This window comes from Megalops cyprinoides, chromosome 2 (genome assembly GCF_013368585.1).
Source record: "Megalops cyprinoides isolate fMegCyp1 chromosome 2, fMegCyp1.pri, whole genome shotgun sequence".
NCBI lineage: Eukaryota > Metazoa > Chordata > Actinopteri > Elopiformes > Megalopidae > Megalops > Megalops cyprinoides.
Window position 1 is genome coordinate 7,628,990 of NC_050584.1, and position 16,346 is coordinate 7,645,335.

Genomic DNA, 16,346 nt, shown 5'->3' on the forward strand with positions numbered 1-16,346 from the left:
CAAATTAAAAAAAAAAATGGTGAGGCAGGGAATGACATGCTGAAAATATCACTGGAGTTCAAAGAAAGGAAACTATAGGGGCATTATGTATCCTTACAAACGTATGCTTTCAGTCTCCAAACAGCATGGACTGAATGGATCCTCTCTAGAATTTTCTCCTGGGCCTCCACACTTTGGTTCCAAGATAGGGCCAGATGCTATGCCTAATTTTGCAGTGTCACTGCACATGGTCTTGAAACAATCCCCTTCATTCACCCAGATGCAAAAGGCACAACAAGCACAGCATTCATACTTTGCTATGGCAAAAGCCAGACTAGACCACTGGGGGAATTTTGCCCCTGGCAAGACTTGTGGAACAAACAGTTAATGCCACTTCTTTTACATTCAGATGTAGATCAAAGACAATACCCTCTGTCTAACTTATTATGAAGCATTTGTACTGAAAACAAGTGTTTCTTTTTACAATAGATCAATTTCTACTACCAACTATGTAACAAAGTAAGCTGTGTCTAGTTTTAATCAGCTGCCACTGCTGAATCAGTTTATGTTGGACAAGGCTACCACTAGCAGAAAATATTAACATTAATCAGGGTGTTGTGATTATTACTAATTATGACAACTAATGCCTCCTATATGTGTTCAATGCCTCATTTTATTTGCATTTCTTGATAAAGAAAACCAAATATCATCAATATTCAAAAGATGTTTTGATATAATTTTGTATTTTTCATATTATTTATGTTCTAGCCTCAGAATTCCAAATGCAAGTCCAAATGCTGTACGAAGTACTACAACTAATGACAATAATGATATTATTAATATTATTGTTGTTGTTGTGGGACTTAAGCGTCAGACATGACATTTACCGACCACAAGAGGGCGAAAAAAGTCAGCACATGTACACGTAGAGTACCATCAGTCTGTTTAGTGCATGATTCAAAATAGGCGCAGGACACATTACTACACATTCCATACGTCAAGCTATTTTTCATACTTTCTGATATTTTATTACTATCCCTTCTTTTGTTAGGTTTTTGTGACAACAATGACAGGTAGTGTCCAACCCCCTTCAAATTTGATTCAACGTATTAAATTAATTCCAGTTGTGTTTAAAAACGTTTCTATTATTTTGATCGGGCGCAAATTAATCAACAAGCGTTGATGATATATTGACGTTACTATTTTTAATACCATGAGCACATTATTAAACGCCTGACACTCACGGTGTTTTGGATTTTCTGAATACTAAAGAGTCATTAATTCGGATAATAATGAAGATTTTTCCTTATTTCAGTAGAGCACATATTAAAAAATGACCGATTACTAATGGATTAATGCCCATGCCGTTTTTTTTCAACGCACCCCCAAAATTGACAGGAATTATCCTGGGAAAAGTACTTCTGGGAAAGACAGAACTACCATCCAGCATCCACCTATCTAAATGCATAACATGCAGTTGCTATTTAAAATGAACTGCCTAGGGAACCAATTACTACGCATTTGGATAAGCGTGCGACTGAGGGCACAAGTCGTCATTCTGGGGGAGATAAGTGCACTCACTGCTGTGGGTTCTTCCTCTGCGAGTGTTCCATGAAAAACCATACTATTCTATTAGGTATGGCTTTTTACAAATTCCATTGACGTCAACGCGGTGAAAGAAAAAATCTTTTCACAAACAGAAACGCAGCGGAATGTATTATTCCATCAAATTGGATGTTCATCACAGTCGCTCCGCCCCCGCCACTTTAACACTCCCTATTACACATCACTGCCAGCAAGTTAAATCAGAACTATTAAGCCGCATTGCCATTTATATCAATTTTATTTACATGGAAATATAAAAAACATATCGGTATTGCTATATCCTGCGATAATTTATGCGTGTATAAATGAAGTAGGCTCATATCTTGTGATAATGCGCAAAGGGAAGGAATTTTGGGCTGTAAGGCACCTTTTGCAATAAACACAATAAAATATTTTTGTGGTCATGGTAATATGGTTTCAGCTCCTAAACAATATATATTTTCCAAAGAGAACTGTACTTACGATAGCTTATTAAACTATTTAAGTTTTTAATGGATTGAAGATATCGACGGTATAGATATGCATGTGACAGGGACTATTTTTCAGCATAAAACTATGAATAAACAAAGTCAATAAAACGGACTGCTGGATAGATGGACAATTGTGCAAATATCTCATTCCTCTCATCCTTTCCCAACGTGGAAATCATCCAGGCCAATATACAAGTCATTAGTATTCCTATTATATTTACTATTTTTTTCTGTTGTGCAGATGTAAACCACATATAACTGCCCAGAGGTCATCTCAGGGCGCCTCTGGGGGCTATCCTGGAGAGAGGGGGCTAAGTGACATCTGTCGCATGCATGCAAGAAAAAAAATGCCGCAGCCCGGAATGCGTTATGAAGTTTCAACCACATACCACAAATGCGGTTTTCGACATTAGTTTTGGTCCTACAAAAGGGAATAGCATGTTTCCACGAACTAATTAATGCATCAAATAGGCGGACCAAAATACTTAGTGAGAACATCGGGTGGATAAAAATACACGCTTACACACGCGCTTGCCGTCATCTGAATGATCGTTGTTTACATTTCAAATAATTTTCATTTCACACTAGCTATATTTAAGCTAACATGAAAACTCCCCCGCCCGTGGGTTACAAATGTGTCACGGGACAAGGTAGAATGCTGTAGTTTCGGAGAGGTAGGCCCCGCATAGCGGTCACCGCAGGGTCAGCACTTGTGCCCTTCCAGACATGAGCAGGGGTCTTCCGTTTATGCACGCGTCCATGGCTCACATGTAGATATCACCGTAGTCCCTTTAATGACAGTGCAGGGTGAAAGAGAGAAAGACTCGCCTTATCTAGCAATGAGAAAATGAGGGAAGGGGGGTTTGGCAATCACTTTTACGTCAGCCGTTCCATGTGGGCGTGAGGCAAAAAAAAAAGCATTCGTTTAACGTGGGTGCACCATCGCAGTCCTCTTCGACTCACGGTTCGCAGAAGAAAGGCGAAAAGAACACGCAGGAAACCATTACTGCTGCTAGAGTTGATAGCGATGTCTGATGTGCAGACTTTACCTTCGTTTCTCCTTCTAACTATTTAAGGTCTGCATACGCCAATGGTTTTACCACACGTATGATGGGATTAACTTGGAGCGGCAGATATATCGCACTGTTTCTTGCTGTTCAGTTAGGTGAGTCTTGCATGGTATCGTATTTTCTAAAATTGGTAAAGTCCACATGCTGCATGCCTGATTTTGCTTTCAGTTAATGAATAATTTCAAGTGGCAAAGACATCGGAGGAAAAAGCAACAAAGCAACATTTTAAGATTAACATTTCAATTTTTCAATACAAGCCAAGGATAGTTTTCATACAAGACAACAATGAAAATATATGTATATATTTTTCGAGTTTATATACAAGTATATACCGTTTGCGATGTATGAAATGCGCTGATGCACACTGAAAACGTAAAATCTGACCTTCACTTTAATGCTATTTTTAGCAAACATAACAATCCCGTATTTAGCCAGTGCGATATCGTATTTACACATTTTAAATGATTTCAGTAAAGGTATCAAGTCTTCAGTAAATATAACCTACATTCGCAAATTGCAGTTTCGAAACTATCGAATATTTTCTGTAGCCTAAATGAACGCATCTCTTACATAACATTATAGCTGAAAGTAGCATACTGCATCCTCGTCTTTACAATTGAGCGGTGGCATGCACGGGCGATATAAATAATTTACTACCTAGCATCCAAGCCATATTGTAAAATATTTAATTCTGATGCTGCATTGACTTGAAGTACCGAGGGCAGATGCAAACCAAGACAGTATTCATTTGGCGCCGATTATAGATTTCAGGTAAATACGTAGAAATCGTCGTACACTAATATCAAGCAAGAAATTACTGTGAAATTAATAAGAGATCAATTAATAAATTTAACTTTCACGGATTACCCTACCTGTGATGCCGATAACAGCAACGTAAATGCGACCTCTTCATACATATTCGCTTTGTTCATCACATCCACAGATGAATAATAGTAATACCTAATAGCCTAATAAAACAATACCGCATTATTCATGACCTAATTTATGTTTTAACATGCATCAGAATAGCTAAAACAATAAGTGACCTAAATGGGAAATATACATGACTATTTCCATATACGAAGAAACCAAATATTAAATGTGTGCATTTTAATATCATCCATCTCAGTGCAGTTATTTTCACCGAGATTTATTAAATGTATAAAGGGGAGTTTAAAAAAACTTTTTTTTTTTCAAACAATTACTTCAAGATAGAGAAAATATTCTACAGCAATATGGTTAAATACACGTGCATCGTTAGATTATTTTTTGTATACCGGATAGGTTCAATTTAAGATAAACCCAACAACGGATTTTTATGGAGAGCTTTTTTTCTGTTGATCTTGTGTCGTCGGTTTCGTATCCGATACTACTGGACTGTAGCGACAGCGTCAATGTGATCTCATTTATTGAACAAAAGTGCAAGTGTGGCCTCTTTTTAAAACAAATGTATTCAACAATAGCACGGCTCATACAAAAACAAATTAGTGCATTAGTGATAATGCCCAGTGTATTATTATGTGAAATCACGATTTTGGATCCAGTACATAGCCTAAAATTGTAGAGTATTTGAGATATTCAAACACTGACTGCTCTCCTTTCCACCGTATCCCCCTCCCATTTCAACTGAATTTTCATTGTAGCAGGTATTTTATGCTGAAAAAATGTTTGACAGAAGCTATCCGACAGTGTCTGGTGCCTTGACCTCAAGTTTTGGATATTTGCAGCAGATTAAATGATCACAAGACAGGAATTATTTGGATTGGTTTAAAGGGTTACATTACATTACATTACATTAGCCTATTCATTTTGCAGGGTTCAAATTTAAACTAACAAACATCAAAACCTGTAATCTCCCTGACTGTGTCTGCTGGATGATTTTTTTTCATAAGACCTGCTAAGGCTTTTAACTGTTCCTGGTTACCAAGCTATTCTATTAATGTATGTTTGGGCCATATATGTGCTGGCCTATATTCCGAAAACTAGTGCATGAATATAGCCTGTTTCGAGTCATCCGTAGTTTAACAAAAACGTAATTATCTTTGAGGTAATTAATTTGGGATTCACATGAATCAATGAACCGTTATTTTCGGATCGCAGATACGCAACCATTTATCTTCTCCTCTAATTATTAAATAAACGTCCAATTACGTCCGCACATACATCCATAAACTGTCTGCGAACGTTCTGCTGGATCTGCAGTTCCGGAGAGGACGTACAAAAATGTGATGCAGCACGAATCGTAAGGTTAAAAAAGGCATCAACGTCTCAAACGTATCGTTGGAAAGCAGTTTCAGATACAGGCAAAACATCATTTCAATGCCTAAATCGGTAAATTGTTGTAATTGTTGTTTGTGTTGTCGCTACTCTTCGTGATATTTAATCATTCCCTTTTACAATCGTCAGAACGTTATGGACATTTAACTTGGAACAGGCAGGGCAACACATAGCCTGTGTTTGCTTTTTAAAAATATTTGAATTATTTCTAATGACTAATAATTTTAGCCTGTTTTACCGCCGTCAGGGGATAGGGCGATATTTTTTCAGCTGCTACAAAATGTGTTTAAGTGAAGAGGCGAGTGTATTATTCCCATCGAATTAAAATTATATGGATGACGTTGCTACAGTAGCCTACTTACAAGATGTGTACCGTTACTTCTAAAGACATCATAGCGGAAAATATCATCATAGCGGGAAATATGACAAAAATACCGAAACACGGAATAAACATATATAGCTATCTATGTATGTACATATAAATATATATATGCATACACGTATTAAGATCGTGATGCGGATAAAGAATACGGTTCTTTAGTAGGAGCAGTATTATTAGTAGTAGTTGTAGTGCTACAGTAGGGTAATCGTAGCTGCAGGGGGATCCCACAAATCATTCCTTTTGTGTCCCTCCCCTTGATCTCCGGAGTTGCAATGGACAATCCCACCGACACCGGTCTCTCACTCACGTCTGCTACCAGCAGAGTATAAATAACGTGTACACGGTTCCGCTGTGGGACCTTAGCCACTCGGCCGCAGAGCTAATCGAATTGTTACAATCTGATCTATTGACTGAATCCACTGTTTAACGAACCACGAGCGACAGGATGGACAGAACACCACGCCCATCTACATCTCCCAAATTGACTGACGACAACAGCGCCACTGTTTAGCATCCCCGTTATCTGGGGTTGATTCTTGCAGGTAGTCCTTAAACACCGCCTGACCTAGAGGGACAAAGAGGTGCTTTTATCACTAAAATTCATCGCCCCCCTATACCGACCCCTACGCACGCAGACATGCGAGTGCACTTTGGTACAGTTGCCTCGGACGTGTATTAACACACACACACACGCACACCCGCGCGCGCACGTACGTATTCACACAAAGAAGCACAATTCCCATTCGTACTCAAGATAGACGAATTACCTCATCTTCCTTTTCTGCCATTTGTGCGCATCCGCAAGGGGCATCATGTAGCCCCAAAGCGCTGTAGTCTGATGTGCAAGTAAATGAACATTCATACATATTTAATAGATAGATATTTAATATATAACACACGCACATACATGCACACACTATATATATATATATATATATATATATATATATATATATATATATATATATATATATATATATATATATATATATATATATATAGGCCTATTATTGCCTGTTTCCAATCCGGTGTTTTCCAAATGCAATCCAATGTTTAGCAACAAATAAGATAAAATATTTGATTAAGTATTAAAAGTAGCAACAGTGGTGATAGATCTATCAACGGCACCAACGCCATAATGTACACCGTATAGATGCAATTTAATTCGTTTTTCCCTTCTCTAATTTCAGCGTATCTGCTACAAGCGGTGAGAGCGGCAGGGAAATGTGACACGGTATTCAAAGGTTTCTCAGACTGTTTATTAAGACTTGGGGAAAATATGGTAAACTACCCACAGGACCTGGACGAGAAGAAAAATCTACAGACCATCTGCTCGTAAGTTGTTTTGTTTTGTTTTGTTTTTTTTTAAGATTGTATAGAATGTGTTCTGGCCGGTGTAAAAAAAAAAAAGAGGTGTTGAGACATACCATGACCAGTATGACACTGAGAGACAGATGGCACGAGACTCTTGCATTAATTTCAAAGCTCCATCATCAAATCACCAGCAGCGGGGGTGCCGATGGGAGTTACTTATTTCAACTCTCACGCATTAATTGGAATGAGATGTACCAATTTTACACGCGGAGGTTATGGGGTCAACATCAATAAATTAGATTGGATTAAATTGGTTTTAGATTGGATTAGATTTACAGGGGGTTGATCCAGACATTTGATTGGATAAATCCACAGAGCTAATGTTATCTCTTTGTAAAAAAAAAAAAAATAAAAAAAATAAAGTTTATTCTGGGCAGCCATTGTTCAAATGCATATTGTGTGTATTTGCGTGTTGTGAGAGGGTGAGGGTGAGGGTGAGGATTGTGACTGTAACGTAATAAAAGAATCTTGCGCTTGCGTCATCTCGCATGCAAGTGTGAGTATGTAGTGCAGTATAGAGCTGTTGGTGAGTCTTTCCCAGAAAACGCCTGATAAAGGGTTAAGATGTGGGTCAGGTGCACGCGTCCCTCCAGGGCCCCCGCTGTGCAGAGGAGAGGAGGTGGCGAACGATCCAATTTCTCGAGGGGAGTTGTGATTACAGCGAAAGTACAGCAATCGAGGCAAACCGGGTAGCCCTTACATCTCAGTATCGCATAAATTATGACGAATGTAAGCATCATTTCGGACTCTGCTCAGATGACGAATTAACACACAATATCGCCGAATTATCAGATGCTCAATATAACTCACTCATCAGGCTCTAATTGTTAGAGTGTTGCAATATTCAGGCCAGCTCTGCATGCACCAGATAATTTAATATGGCCTATTTAATTGGCCTCTTTGTTCTCTGCATCGAGGTGTGTTATACTTTGAAAGTGAACGGTGGTTTTAAAACAGTTCAGAATATTTGTATGGGCTTGGAAGTGAAAATGTTCCCGAGTATGTGTCGTCTTTTTAAATATGTCGTTTAACATCCATGTTAATGTCCGTTGCTAAGTTGCTTGATTTCTTGACTTGCAGAATCATTGGTGGGTATATTATTAGTGAGTGTATGTAGTTACAGCTTAGTAACATGATCATTTTGGCTGTGTCAGATTCGATTACATGCTGAACCATTTCCGGTCTTAGACACTCAAATTGACCCCGTAACATAAGTTATTATTATTTAGCTTCCTAATTGCTTACTTGTTTTATACAATTAGCTTACATGATTTTAGATTCGTGTTTGTTTTATAACAAGTCGTTAACACTGACACGAATTGAAACTTGGTTTTTTTATAGAGTATTCTCATAGCAGCATTAAATCGAAACATTTGAAACATTTAATCTGATTTGCTGTTATGTAGAACAATGCAGTAGCATTAGATTGAATGCATAGTTAATGCATAATTAACGCAAAGAAATCTTACGCACGCAAGTTTTTTTTAACGTCTTTCTCTAATATTCGACCTGCAGATACTGGGACGATTTCCATGCATGCGCCACCACTGCGCTGGCTGACTGCCAAGAGGGAGCGACGGATCTGTGGGAAAAGCTCAAAAAGGAGTCAAAAAACTTGGAGTTCCGGGGTAGCCTGTTTGAACTGTGCGGTGGAGGCAACGGGGCATCTAAACCCGGAGTCCCGTTTGGCTTCACGTTGCTTCTAACGGCCATTTCTGCGCTAGTGACTTTTCTTGCATTTTAGAAAAAAAGAAAAAGAGGCAAAGAAAAAGACTGCCAACATGAAAATACTTCACAGAAATCTAGCAAACGAATTCATTTTATTCTTCATCTAAATGGATTTATACTTCGGAGAAAAAAAACATCTTAATCCGAAGGGGAAGGCGACCTGATTTTGCTCACGTTATTCACAGGCCGTCTTTTAGAAAAGCTCAAGCATTCTGACGGACCTGGGGTCAATCACAATAAGCGTTAGGAGCATTTCAGTTTAAATCCAGATTGGCATTTCGCTCATTTACGGTTGTGGCCTTCATTACTGATTAATAACATCATCAACCCCGTGATAAAATATTAATGTTATGAAATTATTGTTATTAATTCATCTGGATGATCATATGCTTATGACATGCATTTCTGTGCTAGACGAGGACAATGTACCTAAAATGAATGCATTCGAAATAACAGAATTGCAATACGCCCCAGGTCTGCCTCCATGTCACTTCATTTTTAGATACGTTCTCTTTATTTGTCAAATACATTATCAAGCCAAGTATAAATGGATCAAGTCGTCGAGGATATAACTCTTTCATATGGCACTCACTCATCATCCCCCCCAAAAGAGAAGGAAATACAATACATTTTAAAGGGGAAATCCAGGAACGGCTTCAACCATTTCAAACACGGTTCGTGATGAAGGATTTTTGTCGGGGAAAGGAAGACAATGGTGTAAAGAAATCAAGAACTAAAGGAAACGGTATCCCAGCCAATGAGAAAAGAAATCGAAAGCCTTCCATAACCTTCAGGAAGCAGATGATGAAAAGAATGACTGTTGTCGCTCCGTTCTAATGTTTCTGCCATATAATGCGTCCTCACATACACCCTGAAACGTTGTATTTCAAAAGTCTTCTAATATAAGAACATGAAGGTGGTGAAAATAATTATTTGGATGAAGTTAAAAAATTCCATATTAATTTGAGGTTGCCAATGCATAGACGTTTTACTGCCCTTTGAAAAGAAATTGATTTTGTTTGATGGATGGTTAGTTGGTTGGCCCATGGGGCTGTTGCATATGATACAGAAATATTCCAAAACTATAGAAACAAATAAATTACTATACTTATTAAAATATTTTCAGAAAAGGGAAATGATCTAATCTCAAAAAGTTTAAAAACAGATTACTTATATAGGCATACTCAAATTCAGATTGCTATAAAGTAAAATATATATATAATAAATCAGTTATTGTTTGAAACGAAATGTGTGGTGTTGATTTCAGAATATACATTTTTCTCCTTTTTGCAATTTAATGAACAAACCTTTTTCCAATTTCCCAGCTTCTAAGACCTTGCATATTTTTTTGAAAACGAACAATCCACGAGGTTACCCACATGTCTTAAAATCCAAGAATCGATTACAGCTTTTTCAGATAAAAATGCTAGGTATAAATGAACAACACAAGAATGTACCGTCGTGGGAGATAGTAGGCTGTGCTTGGCTCGGACAAAGAGGTTCATCATTGACAAGACACCCCTGATCAAATGGCAACGAGTCGCCTCTGTATTGATTCGGAAAGAAACGCGGCTCCAGGTTTTAACTTTATTTTTATTGCATCAGTAGTGAGTTTCGCTCAGGAGGTGAAATTAAAGAAATGAAACGATACATTCTGCCATTCATACACATACACATCCATATTAGGGTTAATACATTTACATTCAACCTCAGTGCATATAATAATACCTAAGCCTGTTCAAAAAGGCTAATGTTGTAAAACACAACCCTTAAAACCATGCAGTTATTGTCAGGTCTCTTTATTCTTTCTTTATTTTGTGCGAGCCATGTACAATTGACTAACATGCACATAACTAAGACGTTATATCACAGAATTGAATATGGCTGCGTTATTCTTTGTCAACTTGTTTATCTGTTTACAGTTTCCCTGGTAAAAGTAAACAGTGAGTTAGGGGCAAAACAGATGCGAAAAAATCGCTGTGATATTTCGTCCAGAGACAACTCGTTTGTAATTCTCCCACAGGGAGCACTGATTTAATTTCAACAGCGAAGCATTGCATTAATATGAATGAACATAAAATTACAAGGGGTTTCCTTCCAGGACCGCAGTTTGATTACTTGAGCTTCGTGACAGATTAAGCGGGTGGGGGATGGGGGCGAGGATAGTTAAATAACTGAATTGTACGCTAAAATTCTTAATATTAAATAAAAGCAAATCTTAATCCTTAAATTCGGCATTTTCAATCGAACCATCTTTCAGAACTCCAATAAGGAAACAACTAAACGTTTTATTAACCAAAAAAAAAAACAACAACAACAAAAAAAAAAAAACACTGATCTGCATTGCCTGGACCTTATAAGAATACAGTAACCAAAGCCAAATAAATTATAGTGTCAGATGTGTAAATATCCATTAATATTAATGAGCCAGATATTTAACATTTGGTATTTTTCAGCCACGCACAAATAATAAGTGGGGTGCAAGAGTGGATCAGTTCCATAAACCTCATAACCACAGAAAACGAGCCCTGTGTACAAGAACTAAATTTTCACATGGAGAGAAATCGAGGTATTTTCTGGATGATAAGCGCAGATGTTACTCTGCCTTCAGTACTTCCAGAGTTACCATGCAATTGTATGCAGTGTTACTACTTCAGATCTTATTTATTTATCTCTGTTGCTTCACTCAGTAATATACATTTTAAGTGGTGTTTTCACAATTCCAAAATGTTCCAACACAGTGATATTTGGATGGTTGAGTAACATGAATCTTTTCCTCAGACAGTCAAGTCCATCATTTATTGATATTTTTAAGAATCATGCATTATTAGTTGCTCTCTGGGAGGAAAGTGCATTTGTGAAGCGTCTTTCAACTTAAAGGGGCAGTACACACAAAAAACCGGTGCAGAGACCAGTGCAGACTCTCTATGTCTGGTCAATATTAAAAATAAGAAATTAAGTCAGTGAGGCATAAAATGCCATGCCAGATAACATGACTACCAAAGCTAAGATTGTATGTGAGAAGAAGGTTATGACTTTCAATTTTTCATCCACACCAAAACTGCAATGTAGATGATTTCAGGGATGGTCTATTAGATAACCCAAGAGTGTTCATGGAAACACATGGAATAAATTAATTTCTAGCACAATTATATAATGAATGTCATTTTTTTAACCTTCATTGTGAAGCATACCTTTCCTTCAGCTGTATTAACACAGAGACACAGAGAGATATTTGGCCACAAGTTAGGTCAAGGTAAGGACATGACCAAGTGTCAAGCAGGAAGCTGCATCTGGCTAGGTGATGGTACTGATGTGACAAGATTTGCAACAGAAAATAGACCATGTGGGGTGACCACATGCCATGGGTCAAATCGTGGAAGGATGGCATTATAGACAACCACATAGACTATAATGGAACACAATTTTTATTATTTAGTCAATAAACATTGCCTTTTGGAATGGAAGACATGCCTCCAAAATTAAATCCTTTTTAGTCCAAATGAGTTTAAAGAGAAATAACTAAATCCACATTCAAACACAACAGGATTTAGTATTGGCCCAATTTTTAAATTGTCATTTTATATTGGAAATAAATTGGTATGGATCCAATGAGGAGAGTGTTACAGAGCATGACAGAATCTTTTTTATATAAAGGATATCTTGTAGTTCACTGAGGCATTCTGTGCCTGAGTGACATTTTTGTAGTAGTGACCAAAATGCTAGACATTTTATGTTGACTGACCAAGCACTGATGTTGAAGGTTCCGTTACTGGAAACGTTCATTGCTATTTAATATGATTTGAATATACAATCAAATCTTTTTGTCTGGACTAGTTGGAACATCTGAGGAAGCTTGGAAACATAGACCTGCTTAACAAAGGTATACCCGTGAAGCCTTATTGCCTTGTGAAGATAGTCAAAGGTCTATGCCTAGACTGGATCCAATCCTTGGAGCTTTCAATACACATGCATCAGTTTCAACTAATTAGGGGTTTGGCTTCTATTTTAAGTGAGGAGGGAGCACCAGATTTTTGTGAATCAGAGACAGACGCACAGTCTAATTAGACAGAAGTAAAGTAACAACATGACTGCTCAGAACTGAATTGCAGCATGAAAGCAAAATCCTTGCATTCAAGAATTGGCTAGCTAGTTGCTATGATGCATCACTCACAACAGAAGTCATTATGACATTGTGCAGTAAATTATTCTCCTGTCACTATCGACCAAGAAAAGGAGTGAACTTTCATTATACACTATAAAGAATGTTGCAGGTCCTTTCCTGGGAATGTGCTATTTCGCATCTTAGCTAATTTGTTAGCATACTTGTGATGGAATGAGGTGTGAATCTTTACAGACACTAATTCACACCCTGGCCACATGGATTTTAACTTTAAATTGACATACAGACATTTTTTGCAAAGATGAGATGCATACATTTGCATAAAATAGCAATCGATGGCTACTTAAACGAAGGTTACATGTAACTTTTTACCATTAAGTAACTTGTTAGTTTTGTAGCTAGTACTAATTATTCATAAACAAAACAGGCAGTTACCTTGATAAATATGTAGCTCATTTATGATATGTAGCCATATTTCTATGAAGGATCAAATTCACTCTTGCCAATCATTGATGAAGGCATGAGAAAATATGTTGTGCCATGTTAGCCTAGGTATTTGCAAAGACTGATAACAAGCTAACGCCCTGTAACAGATATTTGTCTCCAGCAACATAGGCCGATAGTCTCAGACAGCAGATGAACTTCCAAGCTGGCTAACCAGCCCATTGGAACTGGGACATATCTGGCACTGCTTTAAACAAAATGTTTCTAATATTAGCTATAAGGACAGAGATAATCCTTATAGAGGAAATTCAGCTCAGCATCATAACAGCTTAAATTGTAGTGAACTGCAAGCTGTGCTGGTGCATTTATGAGTACCCTAGTTGTTGCTTTTATATTCATGTCTAATGTGTCATCATACTGTGAATGGAAAAGCAATCTATAACTTACTGCTACAATCTTGGTAACACTTGGTAACAGATTTTTAATTACTCTTAGAGAGAATGTTTGGCTAATAGAGCCACTTGGTGTTTGATATGATGTGAGCACACAACTAGCATTATTGTTCTTTTTGCAATTTTTAGAGTGAGGACAATAAAGCTAGGGAGCTGTAATCATTTGTGCAGTGCTTTCGCTTACGCAGTGCTTATTTGTGATCATTCTTGATTCAAGAGAAGAAATGCTACTGCAAAATATCTGCGTTAAGAGTTATTTGTTGTTCCCAATCAATTTGATGCCATGGTATATGTTTATAGCATGAGGGGAACATTTCCTTCCATTAGCACAACAGCACAGTAACTCACTCAACAGTTCAAGATATTCCATTATGTACCACTTGCAATCTTTCACTATATTTCAATATGAACATTTGAATGATATGACAGGCTAAGATACCATCAGTAGAGGCCAAGCTGTGTTACTATCAGAGAAAATATACAGTTTGGAGCAGTAGCAACCGATTCTTCAGTGTGAAGTCAGCCAAATCAGTCAAATCTGTAATGAGACCATGTTAAGTTGAACAATGTAGGGACATTTCAAGTCTATATGGACAGCCCGCTGCAGGCTTAATAATATACGAATGATACCATTGGAAAACACAAACTCAAAATTTAATCACATTTGCTATGTGTATTCTTTCCCAAGCTGCAAATATTTCAGATGAGTTTAGGAAATATTTGAACAGTGATGTAGATAAGTTAATTAAAGCCGTGTAGAGCTTTACAGTTGAATGCTTTGCCGTTTGCAAAACACTAAAGGAGTCCAGTACATTCCTTAGACAACTTCATTCACCTCCAATCAGGAGCCACATAGACAAATGTTAACAGGGATTCTGCCTCAAAACCAGACAGTATCTGTGATCATGACTGATGATACCATACATTACAACTTTTATGTAAATTTCTGGTAACCACAACGGCTTGAAAATTCAGAGTAATGCCTCTACTCAACTACATTTTTGGTTGTCCTTTACAAATTTATGCAAATTCAAGCAGGTTTTAGCTATTTGTTTCTCACAGAATATTATGACGTAGGTGGTAGATGAAATAAGTATAAAAACATGGAAATAATGACATGAAAAATGCAAGACTCGTTTAAATTTAATACAGAAAAATCAAGGCCCATGTCCTTCCTCCCAGTCATTGACCTTAACTCTAAGCATTCATCAAGAATGGATCCAAAGAAACTCTTCAGAAATCAATTTGATTGTATGATACCTGGATAAGAGCCACAATGAGTAAGCAAGTAAACCATAATCATCATCATAATTGGAAGTGTTAAAAAGTGTTATTAGTAGTTTCACGTTCTTGGTTCTTATTTGTACAGCATGATTACTTCAATAATCCAGCACAAACCAAAAAGTAACACGTCTTCCACCAGTATTATGTCTTTGGACTATAACCATGACGATGATAACAACACCGAAACCATGGACAATGTATTTGATACAAATGCCAAGTCTTGAGCAAAGGCCTCGCTGTTTCCACTGTGTTTCCAGTGCAGATGCAATAAATACACAGATGCGTGAGATGACATTTCTACTTGAATCTGAAGTGTCAATTACATGCAAGACCTCTTACAGGAACTCATGATGACCACAGGCACAAATAATGACAAGCAGAGGGATATTTCATAAATATAGGTTTCAGTGAACACAAAACGACAGCCTTTCGAGCCAGCCTTTCGTTTTTAGCTTTGTGGATATACATCATTTAAAAGCTGTAATTCAACAAGTTAATAAGTCTGTTTCGTGATATCAAAAGGTATGCTGAGGGCAGGACTCAACACTGCCCACTTGCCCGGGGTCATGATCTGGAGAAAAAAAAAACACAACGGCACAAAAAAAACCTAAGCTATTTTCCCCTACGAATAAAATCATTTCCTGTTTCCCGTTGTAACTACTTATTCTAGTGAGTTTGTAATTGACTGTACTGGTGCCAGTCAACACATGAACACTGTGATTGAAGCAGGCAACATATCTCTGCTCCTCTGCACAGTGTGTCAAGGTTAATCCACATACGCTTTTGAGATAGAATTGTAGCGTCTTCAACTCAATCTATCAACTGGCAGGAGCACGCAAGCTACAGTACTGCAGATGGGGCTACAGATGGAAATTAGCTAGTAGCTAAATCTGGTACAAAGCATCTTTCCTCTTTTTGAGGTTAATGTATTTTGTACGTGGTCCCTGATATAAATAAATTTAATAAATAAAATAAAATGTGACCTATCTAGGTAGCAACTGTGCCCAAAGTTTTGTCCCTCCCTGAGAGAGGTGGCAGGGGATTATTTAACATTATTATTTAGCACTGTGAAGAGATGAACTAATTTCATTTTGCTTGCTAACACTATTTTATTTCTAGCTAGCTGTGCAGCTAGCTACCTTACAACTTGGTTCAGGC

The 16,346-nt window shown here is 37.5% G+C and overlaps 1 protein-coding gene across 1 annotated transcript; it reads left to right on the forward strand.

Moving 5' to 3' along the window:
• Nucleotides 1–2,822: 2,822 nt before the first annotated feature.
• On the forward strand, nucleotides 2,823–10,018 carry nrn1a (neuritin 1a). The gene is made up of 3 exons (XM_036520730.1): nucleotides 2,823–3,219; nucleotides 6,974–7,118; nucleotides 8,673–10,018. Exons 1-3 carry the CDS (start codon nucleotides 3,162–3,164, stop codon nucleotides 8,899–8,901), a joined length of 432 nt encoding a protein of 143 aa, XP_036376623.1. The 5' UTR covers nucleotides 2,823–3,161; the 3' UTR covers nucleotides 8,902–10,018.
• Nucleotides 10,019–16,346: the final 6,328 nt, after the last annotated feature.